Below are 17,279 nucleotides of genomic sequence, written 5' to 3'. Positions count from 1 at the left end.
GACAGACTGTAGAAAACCGCCACGGTGATGACTGCCTACACCCAAGGCTGACACATCGTCAGAACCAAATTTTCTTGTCCCACCTAACTTCTGTTTGAAGTACAACCTTTTTTTACTGGACCTGAAGCACTGGTCTTGTATCCTACTTCCAGCAGCAATCACAGAGAAAAATCCAGTCTGTCTCAGCACTTTCACCTTCCACATTTTCAAAGAGTTTTAGCCTTTTGACATTGGCTTTCTAAAAAACAAATCTGAGCACTTTACAGAAAAAAATTCCTTCAGAAAAAAAGTAAAACCATTAGAAGAAATGAAAAAATGAAGAAGAAATGATCCAACAATTATGTGGAGATTAAGACTTATATAAAACATCATTATTCTCTCCTCTGCTTATTACTCTGCTCCTGTCTGACTTAGACTGTCTTCTACTTAAACCAAGGAAAGTCTGCTTTATGTTGTATAAATATTGTGCCTACAAATATAAATACAATTAGAAAAGGTAAATAAAAAGTAGAATAGGATCCCAGCTCCTGTTTGAGATCTACAAGAATTATGCCTTTTAGAATACTTGATGAATTCTATAAAATCACTAAATAGAGCACTTCCATGCTCTCTCCATTCTTTTCCCTGATACAGAAAGTTTTGGGATGTTTTTTTTTTTCAATCTGGTAGCACGGTATCTATTCCCGGTCAGAGTTACCTCCACATGGTTTTTCAATTTTGTGTTCTTTTGTGATAATAGCTAACGGGCTCAACCAAGGCTTAGATCCCACTGCGCTAAGATTCAGATTCGGTGACTCTGTACACACAGTTGGAAAGAGTCACTGCTTCAAAAAGACTGACTCTGCCAGTGTTGCACAAGAAATCTGTGAAGAGCATCGCACTTACCAAAGCCCTGACGTTCCAGCTCACAACAATAAAACTATCTTTACTTCGTCTTTCCACATGACAAGAAAACGCAAATCAGAGTCTGCAACAAGCTTGTCTAACCTTAAATTTCATCTAAAGGGGTTGTTCTTGCAAAAAAACCCAAAACAACTTCCATGTTTAAGCTAGGTTAAGTGAAACAGAAAGCTGTTCACTCTGCTGATTACTACTGATTATCCTTTTTTCCCTATTTATTTATTTATTTCCTGTTACGATGATTGTGCAATCCCAGGATTGGTCCACACTTACAGGTGTGATAGTCCTGTGGAACATTTTTTGCTCGAATGCGAGCTGCAGGCCCAGCATATATGTAAAAATCAATCTGCTTGAAGTAATTAGTCATGTATTCTATCTGTTTGCAGTAGGTCTTCTCCATCCCTAAAGGACAACACAGAAACAGTTATTTTTTATATACAATATATGGCAAGGAAGATAAAGTGAATTATAGATTAAAAACAGTAAGCACACATATTACACAGAGGAAGAAAACAATGAACTCAGTAAAATTTAGATTGAAAAAAGAACTCTATACATTACCATGATCAGCTAAAACAATGAGGTTTACACAATTGTGCAGGTTTCTTTGTTTGAGTCCATCCATCAGCATCCCCAGGGTTCGATCTGCTAGCTGTAAGGCTTTGATTACCTGTGAGATAAACCAGTTTTGTCAAAATTTTTCTTCCTGATTTCAAGTCGTAAAATGCAATCAGCAAAGTCTGAAAAAGGTGAGCTTTTCTGTCAGTTTTCAGGTCCTTAATATTGCTGCTTCTTTTATTTTTTCATCACCACTAGAGTATAAATGTGCAGAATTCCACTACTCTACAGTAGAATATGTGACTTAAAAAAAAGACTTGCAAATAGATTTTTTCTATTACCTTAGAAAAATTGAGCTTTAAAATATGTTTATTGAAAGACAAAAATTAACACATTCAGATAGAATTTATTCCTCACTCCCAAATTGATATAAAATATCAGATTTATAACATTAAATACAATTTTTGTAGCATGAACATGTCACTGTATTAACAATAAGCAGCATTTCAAAAATATTTACACACATGCAGTATCTATAAGACCAGTGTAACATCCAAGAAGGTGCCCCCCTGTCATATATAAAGTCTATTTAAACTTCCTACAGAAAACCACAGACCACCCCTGAAGCTCGACGAGGCCCTGGGCAACCTGGTCTAGTTGGGGGTGTCCCTGCTGACTGCGGGGAGGTCGGACTAGATGACCTTTGGAGGTCCCTTCCGGCCTGGACCAATCTATGAATCTATGAATCTATGAATATGGGCACAAAACCCCCTTCCAACCCCCTTCCAAAACTATTCTACAAAGATCAGTTTTTCTGTCCTTGGGCACTACAAGGCCTTTTGCTGAAAACCATTTTCAAATATATGAAATAAGACCATTCCAGGACGGAGCTGATATGGTAAGTCCTAAGCTCCTTAAAGACTGAACTTTATGCCTGCATGCCAGTAAAGGTGTAATATGTTTTGGGTTAAAAATTAACAAACATTGAATTACAGTGTTAGGAATAAATAAAAGACAGTTCTGAGAATTTGCCAGGTTACGTGCTTCCAAATATCACTTGCCAATAAAATCAAGAGTTCAGTCTAAATAGTATCATTAATATTATTGGACTGGTAGTTTTAGATTAGATATTAGAAAGAAATTCTTTAGTGTAAGGGTGGTGAGACACTGGAACAGGTTGCCCAGAGAAGCTGTGGCTGCCCCGTCCCTGGAGGGGTTCAAGGCCAGGCTGGATGGGGCTTTGAGCAACCTGGTCTGGTGGGAGGTGTCCCTGCCCAGGGCAGGGGGTTGGAAATGGTTATCTTTAAAGTCCCTTCCAATCCAAACCATTCTGTGATTCTTTGATTCTATGACTCTGTTTCTAATAGTATGATGTGAAATGATTTTCTGCCAGTCTGTTTGGTTTACAGCTCTTTTGATTCACACACAGTGTTGGAATCCTAACAGTGGGCTCAAACACACGCAGGAGTTCTTAGTAAGCACTCATAAAATAGTCAAGGTAATCTTTGATCTACTATCCTTTCCAAGTTCATAAGCTGGTTAAGTTCATAGTACAGCACCATTTTTAGTGCGATTTAGTCTAAGAAAAACACAAAAGCTACTTACACCACCACTAACTGGTCCAAATGAATGTCCAGAAGAATCTGGTTCTTCAATATATATAGTGTAGAAATCAGGCCTTGAGTTAGAAATAAACAAGAATAGAATATTATGAGCATTGGGAGACACAGTTTCAAAAGAACATGTTTATTAAAAAAAAAAAAAATTAAAATTAAAATTGAATTATAAATAATTTATTTAAACCTTAATAAAAGTCCATACAGCAACTTCCTCAGAGTTTTGTAATTAATCAACATGGACTATTTGAATTTACAATTTCAGAAATAGTATCCAGTGGCTTTAATTGATATCCCGAAATCACTCTGGAAAACTTCAGGGTCTCAGACAGCAGAGCAAGCTGCTCCTTTTTGAGATGTAAGTGGAACAACCACCTAAGGCATCTTTTCCCCTGATTAAGCACTGAGGCTCTAGAGAGCATCTCCTAACTGCAAATATATTAGGAATTTGTTAAAAAAATATCAAATAAAAGATTTCATTTGTTTACATGTCATAAAGTCGAGCACCACAATCAGAACTGTATTTTTTGTACTTTCTTGTGAAATATCTTTCCTATAAAATCTTTCATCCATAGACTTAGACTAGAAATTGAATGTTTCTAGGCTACACACCAAGAAAAAAGACACAACAGTAAAAGAAAACTCACACAACAGTACATCCCATTCAGAAATATGTGCACTCTTTCCTCTTTTGTATCTAGAAGCTCATCTTGAAAACGATTAGCTATGCTTATACAACAGGCTTAATTTCAGGAAATCGTCGTTTGAGCTGGTGAGGAAGATTGCACGTTTCACAAACACCAACAGAAATTTCAATTGCTAAGCATTAAAACCTTTGTAAGCTACAGCCTCACAAACCTGCTAGATATTACTGTTACCTCTCAGATGTGGTGTAATCAAGCCATTTCAATATTCCTGAAATTCTCTCTTCATATGTAACTGAACTGAAAAAAAAAAAAAACCCAGATGTTAACAAGCCTTTTCTGATAAGACCTTCTGATTCCAAGATACAAAGTGTCCACCTTCTAGTCGTATAGTAAAGTCACAGATTTGGGTTTTAAGAACGATTCACCTTAACTAAGTACCAGCAATCAGTGTCTTGCAGGTGGCTGAAACTTTCAGAACTGTTTGGAAGAGCAGAATATACAGTACCCTTTGACTTTCTCATTGTGAATCCCCTAAATGGTTTTGAAAACGTCAACTATTACCCGTAGTTGCGTGGCAAAACCAGGATGATGTGAAATGGCACTTATCTCTCAGACCGTTTCAAAATCTTGTAGTTCAAATATCTTATATTCCACTTCCTTCAACTGCCATATGGCATCTGGGATTTTTGGAGTCATTTATGGAAGTTTACTACAAGCCCTGTAAAAACTTACCCGTTGTATACAGTGTACAAGTTGGGGTATGTTCCGTTAATCGCAACGTCAGACCCTGGCCAAAAGAAGGTGCCTGCTTTCAAATTTTGGTACATTGCTGTCAGCCAGACCTATGGGGAAAGATACAGAAAAAATTATTGCATGGTATTTACAGTGCTGGGGGAGCTCAGATCACCAATGTAAAAATATATAATTGGGTCAGAAATATGGGCTGCAAGCATGCATTTCTCTTTCTTGTTTCACATATCACGCGGTTGAATCATAGAATCATAGAATCGTCTAGGTTGGAAGAGATCCTTGGGATCATCAAGTCCAACCATCTACCCTACTCTACAAAGTTCTCCCCTATACCATATCCCCCAACACCACATCTAAACGTCTCTTAAACACATCCAGGGATGGTGACCAGCTCCAGGGCAGGTAAGACTGCGCTGGGAGTAGCGATCTGTAGCTGAAAAGGCCGAGGGAAAGCTCTTTTTGGGGCTTTTTTGTCGCCGGGCAAAGCCTCCTCCACGTGGTGGGGGCTGACAGCTGGTGGGCCGGCTGCTGACTAAGCCTGGGCGGAGCCAGCGCCTCCCGCGGCACATTTAAACAAGCCATTAACGTACCTAACGGTCATTGCGACGGAGACCAGCTCCAGGGCAGGTAAGACTGCGCTGGGAGTAGCGATCTGTAGCTGAAAAGGCCGAGGGAAAGCTCTTTTTGGGGCTTTTTTGTCGCCGGGCAAAGCCTCCTCCACGTGGTGGGGGCTGACAGCTGGTGGGCCGGCTGCTGACTAAGCCTGGGCGGAGCCAGCGCCTCCCGCGGCACATTTAAACAAGCCATTAACGTACCTAACGGTCATTGCGACGGAGACCAGCTCCAGGGCAGGTAAGACTGCGCTGGGAGTAGCGATCTGTAGCTGAAAAGGCCGAGGGAAAGCTCTTTTTGGGGCTTTTTTGTCGCCGGGCAAAGCCTCCTCCACGTGGTGGGGGCTGACAGCTGGTGGGCCGGCTGCTGACTAAGCCTGGGCGGAGCCAGCGCCTCCCGCGGCACATTTAAACAAGCCATTAACGTACCTAACGGTCATTGCGACGGAGACCAGCTCCAGGGCAGGTAAGACTGCGCTGGGAGTAGCGATCTGTAGCTGAAAAGGCCGAGGGAAAGCTCTTTTTGGGGCTTTTTTGTCGCCGGGCAAAGCCTCCTCCACGTGGTGGGGGCTGACAGCTGGTGGGCCGGCTGCTGACTAAGCCTGGGCGGAGCCAGCGCCTCCCGCGGCACATTTAAACAAGCCATTAACGTACCTAACGGTCATTGCGACGGAGACCAGCTCCAGGGCAGGTAAGACTGCGCTGGGAGTAGCGATCTGTAGCTGAAAAGGCCGAGGGAAAGCTCTTTTTGGGGCTTTTTTGTCGCCGGGCAAAGCCTCCTCCACGTGGTGGGGGCTGACAGCTGGTGGGCCGGCTGCTGACTAAGCCTGGGCGGAGCCAGCGCCTCCCGCGGCACATTTAAACAAGCCATTAACGTACCTAACGGTCATTGCGACGGAGACCAGCTCCAGGGCAGGTAAGACTGCGCTGGGAGTAGCGATCTGTAGCTGAAAAGGCCGAGGGAAAGCTCTTTTTGGGGCTTTTTTGTCGCCGGGCAAAGCCTCCTCCACGTGGTGGGGGCTGACAGCTGGTGGGCCGGCTGCTGACTAAGCCTGGGCGGAGCCAGCGCCTCCCACGGCCCATCACACCGCCATCCTATAAGAAGCCCCGGGGGAGGGCAGAAGCTAGCTTCTGCCCACCGAGCAGCAACCAGTTGCTGGGTGGGTGTCCTGGTCGGTGCCTAACGCCGCTGCAACTTGTACAGCTGGGTCCTGAGCCTCTGCCGTTGTGCAAGGTAAGTTCAATTCCTCGCTCCAACTGACCTTTCCACTGCCTCTTGCTTGCACACATCCAGCCATGGCTAGAACCAGGTCAAAGGCTATTGCCAAGAAAGCTGTGGGCACCCAGACAGAGGCCCCACGCAAACACGTGGGTGTCCAGGCCTCGGGCTGCAGGGAGTGCCGAGGCCTGGCCCTTGCCATGGAGGGTAGTGGTGATGACACCTGTGTCAGATGTGAACAGGTGAATGACCTCCTCGGCCTGGTGGTTGAGCTGAAGGAGGAAGTGGAAAGGTTGAGGAGTATCAGGGAATGTGAGAGGGAGATTGACTGGTGGGCCCACTCCCTGAAAATAAAAGAACATGTTGAGGCCCCACATAAGCCAGAGGACCCTCTCCCCATCTCTCGCCCGACAGTAGAAGGGGATCTCAGAGAAGAGGGGGAATGGAAACAGGTCCCTAGTCGGCGAAGCAGGCGAATCCCCTCCCTGTCTCTCCCACCTCCCCAGTTACCCCTGCAGAACCGGTATGGAATCCTGCAGGAGGAATTGACTGTTGGAGAGGAGGATGGTACAACTAGGCAGGATGTGCCAGAAAGACCACGTCGCCGCAAACCTGGCATCACAACTAGTTCAAGAAGGAAAAGCAGAAGGGTCATCGTTGTGGGTGACTCTCTATTGAAGGGGGCAGAGGGACCAATATGCCGTCCTGACCCGCTTCACAGGGAGGTCTGCTGCCTCCCTGGGGCACGGGTCAGGGACGTGTTGGACAAAGTTCCTGCTCTAGTCAACCCTTCTGACTATTACCCCCTTGTAGTTTTTCAGGTAGGCAGTGATGATGTATATAATACATCCAGGAAATTAAAAACAATCATAAAGGACTTTAAGACACTGGGAAAACTGGTTGAGGGATCAGGGGCACAGGTAATTTTTTCAGCAATACCCTTAGTTGCAGGAGGAAATCCTGAAAGAAATAAAAAGGCAACTGCGATAAACAAGTGGCTCAGAAACTGGTGCCATCACCGAAATTTTGGGTATTCTGAACTCAGGGAATTTTATATGGCACCGAGTCGGATAGCAACAGATGGAGTACACCTGTCTCAGAAGGGGAGAAAGATACTGGCAAGTGAGTTGGCGGCGCTTGTTGAAAGGGCTTTAAACTAGGATCGAAGGGGGAGGGGGTTAAGCGTAGGTTGAGCAGAAAAAAACTCAAAGAGAGCCTTCAACCTGCCATCTCAGCTAATAAGTCGGCCCCTTTAGGCACCCAGCTGAAGTGCCTTTACACAAATGCACGCAGCATGGGGAACAAACAAGAGGAGTTAGAGATGTGCGCACGCCTCCAGGGCTACGACATTATTGGCATCACCGAGACGTGGTGGGATGGCTCTTACGACTGGAGTGTTCGAATGGAAGGTTACAAGCTCTTCAGGAAGGACAGGCTGGGCAGAAGGGGAGGGGGTGTTGCCCTCTATGTCAAGGACCAGCTGGAATGTATGGAGCTTCACCTGGGGATGGGTGAAGACAAGACAGAGAGCTTATGGGTCAGGATTAAAGGGAGCACGGGGGCAGGTGATGTTACAGTAGGAGTCTGCTACAGGCCACCAGATCAAAGTGACAGCGAGGATGTGGCCCTCTACAAACAGATAGGGGCAGCATCGCGCTCACACGCTCTGGTCCTCATGGGGGACTTCAACCACCCCGACATCTGTTGGAAGGACAACACAGCAGAGCACAGGAAATCCAGGAAGTTCTTAGAATGTGTCGACGACAACTTTCTTCTGCAAATAATAGAGGAACCAACGAGGAAAGGAGCAGTGCTGGACCTTGTCCTCACCAACAAGGAGGGGCTGGTCGGGAATGTCAAGTTCAAGGGTAGCCTCGGCTGCAGTGACCATGAGATGATAGAATTCAAGATTCATAAGGCAGCAAGGAGGGTGCGCAGCAAGCTGGCTACCCTGGACTTCAAAAGAGCAGACTTTGATCTCCTGAGAGATCTGATTGGTAAGGTAGTGTGGGAAAAAGAACTGGAAGGGAGAGGGGCCCAAAAAAGCTGGGTGGTATTTAAGGATTGCCTCCTCCAAGCTCAGGAGAGGTGCATCCCAAAAAAGAAGAAATCGGGCAAAATAGCCAGTAGGCCGGCGTGGATGAACAAGGAACTGCTGGACAAACTCAGGACCAAAAAGGAGGCCTATAGAGGGTGGAAGCAGGGAAAGGTAGACTGGGAAGAATACAGAGAAGCTGTCCGAGTCACCAGAAACCTGATCAGGCAAGCGAAAGCCCAGGCAGAACTAAATCTAGCCAGGGATGTGAAAAATAACAAGAAGAACTTCTATAGATATATCAGGGATAAAAATAAGACGAGGGAAGCTGTGGGTCCCCTCCGGAAGGAAACGGGAGACCTGGTCACCCAGGATGTGGATAAGGCTGAGCTACTGAATGACTTCTTTGCCTCAGTCTTCACTGGCAAGGGCCCTAACCACACTGCCCAAGTCACGGAGGGCAAGAACAGGGGCTCTGGGAATGAAGAAGCACCCACAGTACAAGAAGACGAGGTTCGAGACCTCTTAAAGAACCTGAAGGTGCATAAGTCCATGGGACCTGATGAAATCCATCCACGGGTCCTGAGAGAACTGGCGGACGAAGTTGCTAAGCCCCTCTCCATCATATTTGAGAAATCGTGGCAGTCTGGTGAAGTTCCCACTGACTGGAAAAAAGGGAACATAACTCCAATATTCAAAAAAGGAAACAAAGAAGACCCGGGAAACTACAGGCCGGTCAGTCTCACCTCTGTGCCTGGCAAGATCATGGAGCAGATCCTCCTGAAATCCTTGCTAAGGCACATGGAGAATAAAGAAGTGATTGGAAACAGCCAACATGGCTTCACCAAGGGCAAATCGTGCCTGACAAATTTGGTGGCCTTTTACAATACTGCCACAGACTTGGTAGACAAGGGCAGAGCGACTGACGTCGTTTACCTGGACTTATGCAAAGCATTTGACACTGTCCCGCACGACATCCTGGTCTCAAAACTGGAAACTCATGGATTCGATGGATGGACCACTCGGTGGATAGGGAACTGGCTGGATGGCCGCATCCAAAGGGTTACAATCAATGGCTCAATGTCCAGGTGGCGGCCAGTAACGAGTGGTGTTCCGCAGGGGTCGGTACTGGGACCAGTACTGTTTAACATCTTTGTCGGTGACATGGACAGTGGGATAGAGTGCACCCTCAGCAAGTTTGCTGATGACACCAAGCTCGGTGGCGCAGTTGACACGCTGGAGGGAAGGGATGCCATCCAGAGGGACCTAGACAGGCTGGAGAGGTGGGCTCGTGCAAATTGCATGAAGTTCAACCAAGCCAAGTGCAGGGTCCTGCACCTGGGACGTGGCAACCCCAGGCACAAATACAAGTTGGGTGGAGAATGGCTGGAGAGCAGCCCCGAGGAGAAGGACTTGGGAGTGCTTATGGATGAGAAGCTCAACATGAGCAGGCAGTGTGCACTGGCAGCCCAGAGAGCCAACCGTGTCCTGGGCTGCATCAGGAGAAGTGTGGCCAGCAGGTCTCGCGAGGTGATTCTGCCCCTCTACTCTGCGCTCGTGAGACCCCTCCTGGAGTACTGTGTCCAGCTTTGGAGTCCTCAACACAGAAAGGACATGGACCTGTTGGAACGGGTCCAGCGGAGGGCCACGAGGATGATCAGAGGGATGGAGCACCTCTCCTATGAAGACAGACTGAGAGAGCTGGGGTTGTTCAGCCTGGAGAAGAGAAGGCTCCGGGGAGACCTTATAACAGCCTATCAATACCTGAAGGGAGCCTACAGAAGAGCTGAAGAGGGACTCTTTGTCAGGAAGAGTGGTGACAGGACAAGGGGCAATGGTTTTAAATTGGAAGAGAAGAGATTTAGATTAGATATAAGGAAGAAATTCTTTACAGTGAGGGTGGTGAGGCACTGGAACAGGTTGCCCAGGGAAGTTGTGGATGCCCCATCCCTGGAAGTGTTCAAGGCCAGGCTGGATGGGGCTTTAAGCAACCTGCTCTAGTGAGAGGTGTCCCTGCCCATGGCAGGGGGGTTGGAACTAGATGATCTTTAAGGTCCTTTCCAACTCTAGCCATTCTATGATTCTATGATTCTATGATTCTATGACTCAACCCCCTCCCTGGGCAGCCTATTCCAATGCCCGACCACTCTTTCTATGAAAAATTCTTTCCTAATGTTCAGTCTAAACCTACCCTGTTGCAGCTTGAAGCCATTCCCTCTCGTTCTGTCATTACCTACCTGTGCGAAGAGACCAGCACCAACCTCTCTACAGTGTCCTTTCAAGTAGTTGTAGAGAGTGATGAGGTCTCCCCTCAGCCTCCTCTTCCTCATACAAAACAGTCCCAGCTCCCTCAGTCGCTCTTCATAAGATTTATTCTCCAGGCCCTTCACCAGCTTCGTTGCCCTCCTCTGCACTCGCTCCAGCACCTCGATATCTCTCTTGGATTGAGGTGCCCAAAACTGGACACAATACTCCAGGTGTGGCCTCACCAGTGCTGAGTACAGGGGCACAATCACCTCCCTACTTCTGCTGGTCACGCTGTTTCTAATACAAGCCAGGATGCCGTTGGCTTTCTTGGCCACCTGGGCACACTGCCGGCTCATATTCAGCTGCTTGTCAATTGGAACCCCCAGGTCTCTTTCTTCCAGGCAGCTTTCCAGCCACACTTCCCCAAGCCTGTAGCAATGCACGGGGTTGTTGTGGCCCAAGCGCAGAACCTGGCACTTGCCCTTGTTGAAACTCACACCATTGATGTTGGCCCAATGATCCAATCTATCTAGGTCTCTCTGTAGAGCTTCCCTATCCTCCTGGGAATCAACACTCCTGCTTAACTTGGTGTCATCTGTGAACTTGCTGATGATACACCCTATGTCCTTGTCGAGATCATCAATAAAGATGTTAAACAGAAATGGTCCTAACACTGAGCCCTGAGGAACGCCACTTGTGACCAGCCGCCAGCTGGATTTAAATCCATTGAGCACCACTCTTTGGGACCTTCCAGTCAGCCAGTGCTTGACCCAGCGGATCGTATGCTCATCCAGACCATGTGAAGCCAGTTTTTCCATGAGAATTGTATGGGGTACAGTATCGAATGCTTTTCGAAAGTCCAGGTATACAATATCAACAGCAGCTATACAATATCAACAAACAGGTTGCCTAATCACCATATCTGATTTGAAGTTTGTGTTCTCCATACACATTCTGAAGAAAACTCATTAGCACGGAATCCAGAGTCTTGCCATTTCTTGGGTATTCTCAGCATAGAAAAAAAATCATGTAGGTATTTCCATACTTGGCAACAGGTTGTGATCTTTTTTTTCCTGTGGCAATTGCCGATGGAACGGATCATGGAGATGGAAGAATAGTTCAAAGCTGCGTCAGGGATGTTCAGACTTAGCACTAGGAAGGATTTCTTCTCCAAGAGGGTGGTCAAACACTGGAACAGGCTTCCTAGAGAGGTGGTCGAGCCCCCAAGAGGCATTCGAATAATGCCCTTAAAAATATGCTCTAACTTGGTCAGCCCTGAATTGGTCAGGCAGTTGGACTAGATGATCGCTGTAGGTCCCTTCCACTTGAAATAGTCTATTCTATTCTTCTATTCTATTCTATTCTATTCTATTCTATTCCATTCTATTCCATTCCATTCCATTCCATTCCATTCCATTCCATTCCATTCCATTCTAGGATTCTAGTTATATGACTTTATTATAAGGGTAAATTTCTATTCATCTAAATGAGTGCAGGTGTGGTTCTGTTACAAACCTGACAAAATCCTTCATGAAACAATAGCACCAAAACCTGGGTACTTGAGTGTACCATAAACGTGACTACACAGACATATATACATACACAATCATATAATTAAATATATAAATATATATTTAGTAGATATACTATACACCACATGTATTTTTTATATTTTTGTACTGTTATTACAGCTTGATATTTCTAGTAAATGAATAATATTAATCACAACCATAGGTACAGTCAGGATGGAGGGTTTTTAGGGTTTTTTATGAAATGTGCCATATGTTATATATAAGCGTTCATTTTGCTGGAAATTAAGCTTCTTGCTATTCTCTTCATTGCTTTTATACGCCTGGACTTTGTGAGAGTATTTGTAAACGGATATCATTTGGAAGTAGATTTTCAGATTTCATTTTGTAGCTAGTTGTTAAAAGACGAAAAGAATAAAACCCCACAATAAAACCATATCAAAAATTTACTGTGGCTTCCTGTGGCAAGAGTTCCATTCCAATACTAGCCAAAATATTTAAGTCTTTTTTACTAACTGCCACATTAAGTGAGATTTTTAAGCCTCAGAATTAAGATTTTAAGGGTTCTTTTACCTTCATAGAAACCAAACTGTTTTGTAGTCAGCCTATAACATGAAGCCTATGGGATATTTAGCAAGTATTGCAAATGTATCGCACTGCTTTGCATTTTATTTTATTTTAGCTTTGTTTTATAATATGGCACATGAGCCACTCTAGACATAAAGGAATGAGAAATAATGATGAGAAAGAAACCTACTGGCTGCCCCTGCCACCATGAAGGTTTGAATTTTTCCGTCCCTGAAAGCGAGAAATGCTTGTTCAAGTTTACATCATACATGTTGTTATCAATAATACCATGAGATTCTGGATACAATCCCTGCAAAATGAAAATAAACAACAAAAAACCCATGAATCTTGAAATCAAATGGAGCCTAAACTATGTTTAAACTGAACACATTTTACTCATTCACACAGATCATCAGATTCCTGCCATGAATTCAGCGTGCCTGTCAAGTTTCCTTGAGTTTCCCTATTTTCTCCCCAGACCAAATAAAACTTGATGTGCTATAGAGTAAGTACATTATATGTCATGTGTCTATACATCAGCTGCCAAACCCATCATAATACGCACGCTCATCAAACGGCTGTGTCCTCACCCATTTTCAGCCGTATCCAATTATTCACCCATACTCAATACTCACCATACTCACCCCATATCCAACATCACCAGAATAACCAGTTCACTGGCCACAATCAGACAGCAAAAATATATATAGCCCCATAGCTCATGCCTGCATGTACTATCTCGGCGTTTCTCCCTCTTTCACTCCCACAGCCCGAGTTCCCACATCCCACCAAACAATCAGTCAATCCCTTGGCACCACAAAACCCTTTCTATGTCATCCGGATAATGAAAAGGAAAATTAGCGAATTCTCACTTACTGTGACAATAGTGTAGTGGTTGGGAAAGGTTTTTGTGGGGTAAGCGGCTCTCATGTATTTTGAATGTGTGCCACATGTTCCTGCAACAGATCAGGGAATTAATATAAATTTGCTTATAATTTTCTTTAATTGAAAACTAACAGTCCTAAAAACAAAACCAGAAAATCACCACATTCAGTTGCTGTGGTATTAGAGGACAAATGTGACTCCAAATTAAGACACATACATTGTGGTGTCTCCTTCTGAGCTACTCCTACTGTCGACTGCAGTCAATGGACCCTGGACACTCAGCTCAGCTCCCTAAAGCCTAGGGCCATTTGGGACATCTTTAATGAGCTTGCCTGGCCTTCAGATGCTGCTCCTACATCATGCCTGCCACCCCAAATGGGCATCTCAGATACTTCTGAGACCCAAAATGGCACTGGACACATGTTTACGCAATGAGACTGAAGCCTCAGGTCAATCCAGGCAAGACATTCTGCAGAGCTGTCTGGTGATGAAGGGTGAAGGACCCAGTTGCTTAAGCACTGGAGCCTGGTGCCATTTGAGATACCCTCAGATATCACAGAATCACAGAATGGTAGGGGTTGGAAGGGACCTCTGGAGATCATTTATCTAGTCCAACCCCCTGCCAGAGCAGGGTCACCCAGAGCAGGTTGCACAGGAAGGTGTCCAGGCAGGTTTGGAATGTCTCCAGAGATGGAGACTCCACCACCTCTCTGGGCAGCCTCTTCCAGGGCTCTGCCACCCTCACAGGAAAGAAGTTCCTCCTCATGTTGAGATGGAACTTCCTATATTCAAGTTTGTGCCCGTTCCCTCTTGTCCTGTGGCACGCTTTGTCTGTCGGTTGAGCTGACTCGCTCTCCAGGTTCCTGCACTGCACTGTACAGACTGTACTAATCATAAACACACTGACTACAATGACCATGTAGACATCTCACATAGAATCATAGAATGGTTAGAGCTGGAAGGGACCTTAAAGACTATCCAGTTCCAACCCCCTGCCATGGGCAGGGACACCTCCCACTAGACCAGGTTGCTCAATGCAGACATCTCCAAGAACATAGCTAAATATAGGTGTCCTACTCTCGAGTGAGTCCCGCCCCAGGTGTCCCACCTTTATTTCCAAACATTGCATCACTTTTCAGCAATCAAGGGCACTTACCACACCTGATCATCTGCAATATCTAAATCCACCGTAGTATCCAACTTGGATACTACGTTGGATTTTTGTGGGTAAATACCCACAAAACAAAGGTGTGAAGATTGGCAGATGCATTAAAGACATTTTTTAATCTAACTCGTGGAGAAACCATTCTGTATTAAGCTGCAGTCAGATGGTTACTTGATTCACACTCAAACACACTTTATTCTTTGATGTACAGTGTTTCAGTCAAAGAACAGAAACTGATTTTAACTAAGCAACATCAACTAAACAATAAAAGCCTGTTCTGGTGCAGAACAGAAAAAAAAAACCTGACTTAAAGAGTGTATAAAGAAGGGCTGAATAATTGACAAATACATGAGAAACTCAGCATAATTTTGTATGGATTTCTCTTGAGCAGTAAAGGAGCTACATTCATAGTGTACACATTCTATAAGAACTAGCTTGATTAACTCTACTGAAAATCCTAGGTTAATGGAATTAATCGAGAGGAAATATTGTATGCTACAAATCAGTGTTACATTTTTTCTTTTACGAAGAAAGGAATTTCCGTTTCCTTTCTATTGTAGATTTCCGAGAAGTATAAGCATGAACGTGCATAAGCAATTGTTAAAATTGCCCCCAAATATGAGTAATGCTGAATTAGATCTGTTCTTGCTTGAAAGGATTTCTTGGACACGTAAACGTAGCACGGTTTTCATGCCTTTTGTCAATTTGGCATTTCCTTTTCACCTGTTTCAAAAAGACCGGAACTGAACACTGACTTCTGCATCCCTGATTTCTTCACTGATTCAAGTTCCTTGCAATGTCAGAACGACACCAAAGAAGAAAAATATTTGCACAAGAAGTCAGGTTTGCACACAGCTTCCAGTTCAGGTTTCTGAACACTCTTGGTATCCACAAACAAGACTGTTAACTATTCAGTACAACGTAGTACTTTGTTACATCAATGAGAAGTTTTCAAATGAGCACAATATTCAGGACAGACATAAACACGGTCAATTTAGACTATTACTTCCAAGAGGAAATCAATAAATATGTAGAGATTTTGTCCAAAGTATGTTGAGAGCGGAGCTTTAAAATATTCAGGAAATTTTAATGAAGTGTGCACTAATGGGTCTCACTTTTTAAAGCCCCTTATGGGACAAGCTAAATATCTTCAACTTACTCTTCCTCCCAATATTCAGAAATACTGGGAAACAGTTACTTGAATGTTACTGCAATCATATAAATAAATTATACCATTATGTAAATTACATTGCATTTAAGCCTAATATAATAATATTCACTGACATACTTTTAAATATGTAGCTTGTCTTTAATATCTTAAAATAGCTGACTTGGAAAAGTGCATCTTTGAGGAAAATTTCCCAATAGCCCAATGCATTTTCGTTTCATAATATACATATATAATGAAGATCTCCTTAACAGCTAGAATTTTTTAAAGGGAGTACAGAGAACATAGGAAATACTTCTCTGGAATTATTTTTCAGTCTTAAACTGTATTTAAAGGTTTATTTCAAACTATCTATTTAATAAAAAGCTTCTGACCCGTATTATAGACCTTGTTAAAAAAAGTCATGTTTGCTGTGCACTCAAACACAAGAATTAAAGTAAAGTAGAACATTAGAATAATGACAATATACAACTAACGAAGGAGACCCAGTTTGTGATTTCTTACTGCTGAGCAACATACATGCGTGACAGCAGCAAAAGGGACTGGAGCATGCAGACTTTTAAAGACAATAGTCAAAGCACTCTTGGTAACTTACTGAGTTTTTCAATATTTGGCAGCAAAGAACTCCAGGTTTGCAAGTATTCTGCTCTAAACCCATCCATTGAAAACAGGATAACTGGTGGCAGATCAAACCTACAAGAAAATGTGAGTTTGTCATCGTAAAGGAGTTTGGAGAGATAGTAACTTGTTAAGATCTTTAACAATATAAATTTTACTTTTAAAAGCAGGATGCAGAATTTCCATGTATTTATCAGAATTAATCAGTGTGAGATAAAAAAGTAGTTCAACTTTGAGAGCAGATGCACAATCCTCCTGAAAAAAAAACCACTGGAGGAATAAAATACAAGCTACTGAGTATATACAGAACCTAGAAAAAGAAATGGGGTTTTGTTAATCTTTTAATTACAAATACAAATGAATACAAATGCTGCAGACTGGCATCCAAAGAAAAGGCTGGAGTATGGAAATAGAACAGCGCAAGTACCTCTGTACATAGTAATGGGTTGAATTCCGTCTCGTCTTTTAACGCATCTTAAAAAAATATTTCAGGGCAGCAGCACAAGGACTGTCAAAGTAGAGCAGTCACTCAGCAAGCAGTTGGGGTCAACTGGCCTCAGTGCTGGGAGACCCATGCAGGAACCCATGAAGAGGCCACAATACTAAAGGTATTATTGTTACAATTAAACTAAATTGGCAGTAAAATAGATAGAATAATGGATAACATCACAAATCACAGAATCACAGAATCTTCATGGTTGGAAGGGACCTTTGAGATCATTGAGTCCAATCACAAAAAAAAAAAAAAAAAAAAAAAAAAAGAA

General features: G+C 43.8%; 1 protein-coding gene across 1 annotated transcript in view; it reads right to left on the bottom strand.

Annotated features, from left to right (window-relative positions):
• Positions 1-17,279, bottom strand: part of ENPP3 (ectonucleotide pyrophosphatase/phosphodiesterase 3) — a 44,452-nt gene that overhangs the window by 18,705 nt on the left and 8,468 nt on the right. Inside the window, exons 6-13 of the mRNA XM_074144523.1 lie at positions 16,493-16,590; positions 13,556-13,635; positions 12,870-12,989; positions 4,454-4,563; positions 3,953-4,018; positions 3,064-3,136; positions 1,462-1,570; positions 1,174-1,302 (exon numbers count right to left, since the gene is read on the bottom strand). Of these exons, the coding sequence (XP_074000624.1) occupies positions 1,174-1,302; positions 1,462-1,570; positions 3,064-3,136; positions 3,953-4,018; positions 4,454-4,563; positions 12,870-12,989; positions 13,556-13,635; positions 16,493-16,590 (785 nt within the window). The remainder of the gene's footprint in view (positions 1-1,173; positions 1,303-1,461; positions 1,571-3,063; positions 3,137-3,952; positions 4,019-4,453; positions 4,564-12,869; positions 12,990-13,555; positions 13,636-16,492; positions 16,591-17,279) is intronic.

The sequence above is a fragment of the Numenius arquata genome, chromosome 2, assembly GCF_964106895.1.
Source record: "Numenius arquata chromosome 2, bNumArq3.hap1.1, whole genome shotgun sequence".
Lineage (NCBI taxonomy): Eukaryota > Metazoa > Chordata > Aves > Charadriiformes > Scolopacidae > Numenius > Numenius arquata.
The sequence above is the reverse complement of the archived record's forward strand: the minus strand, read 5'-3'. Positions and strand labels throughout refer to the sequence as shown.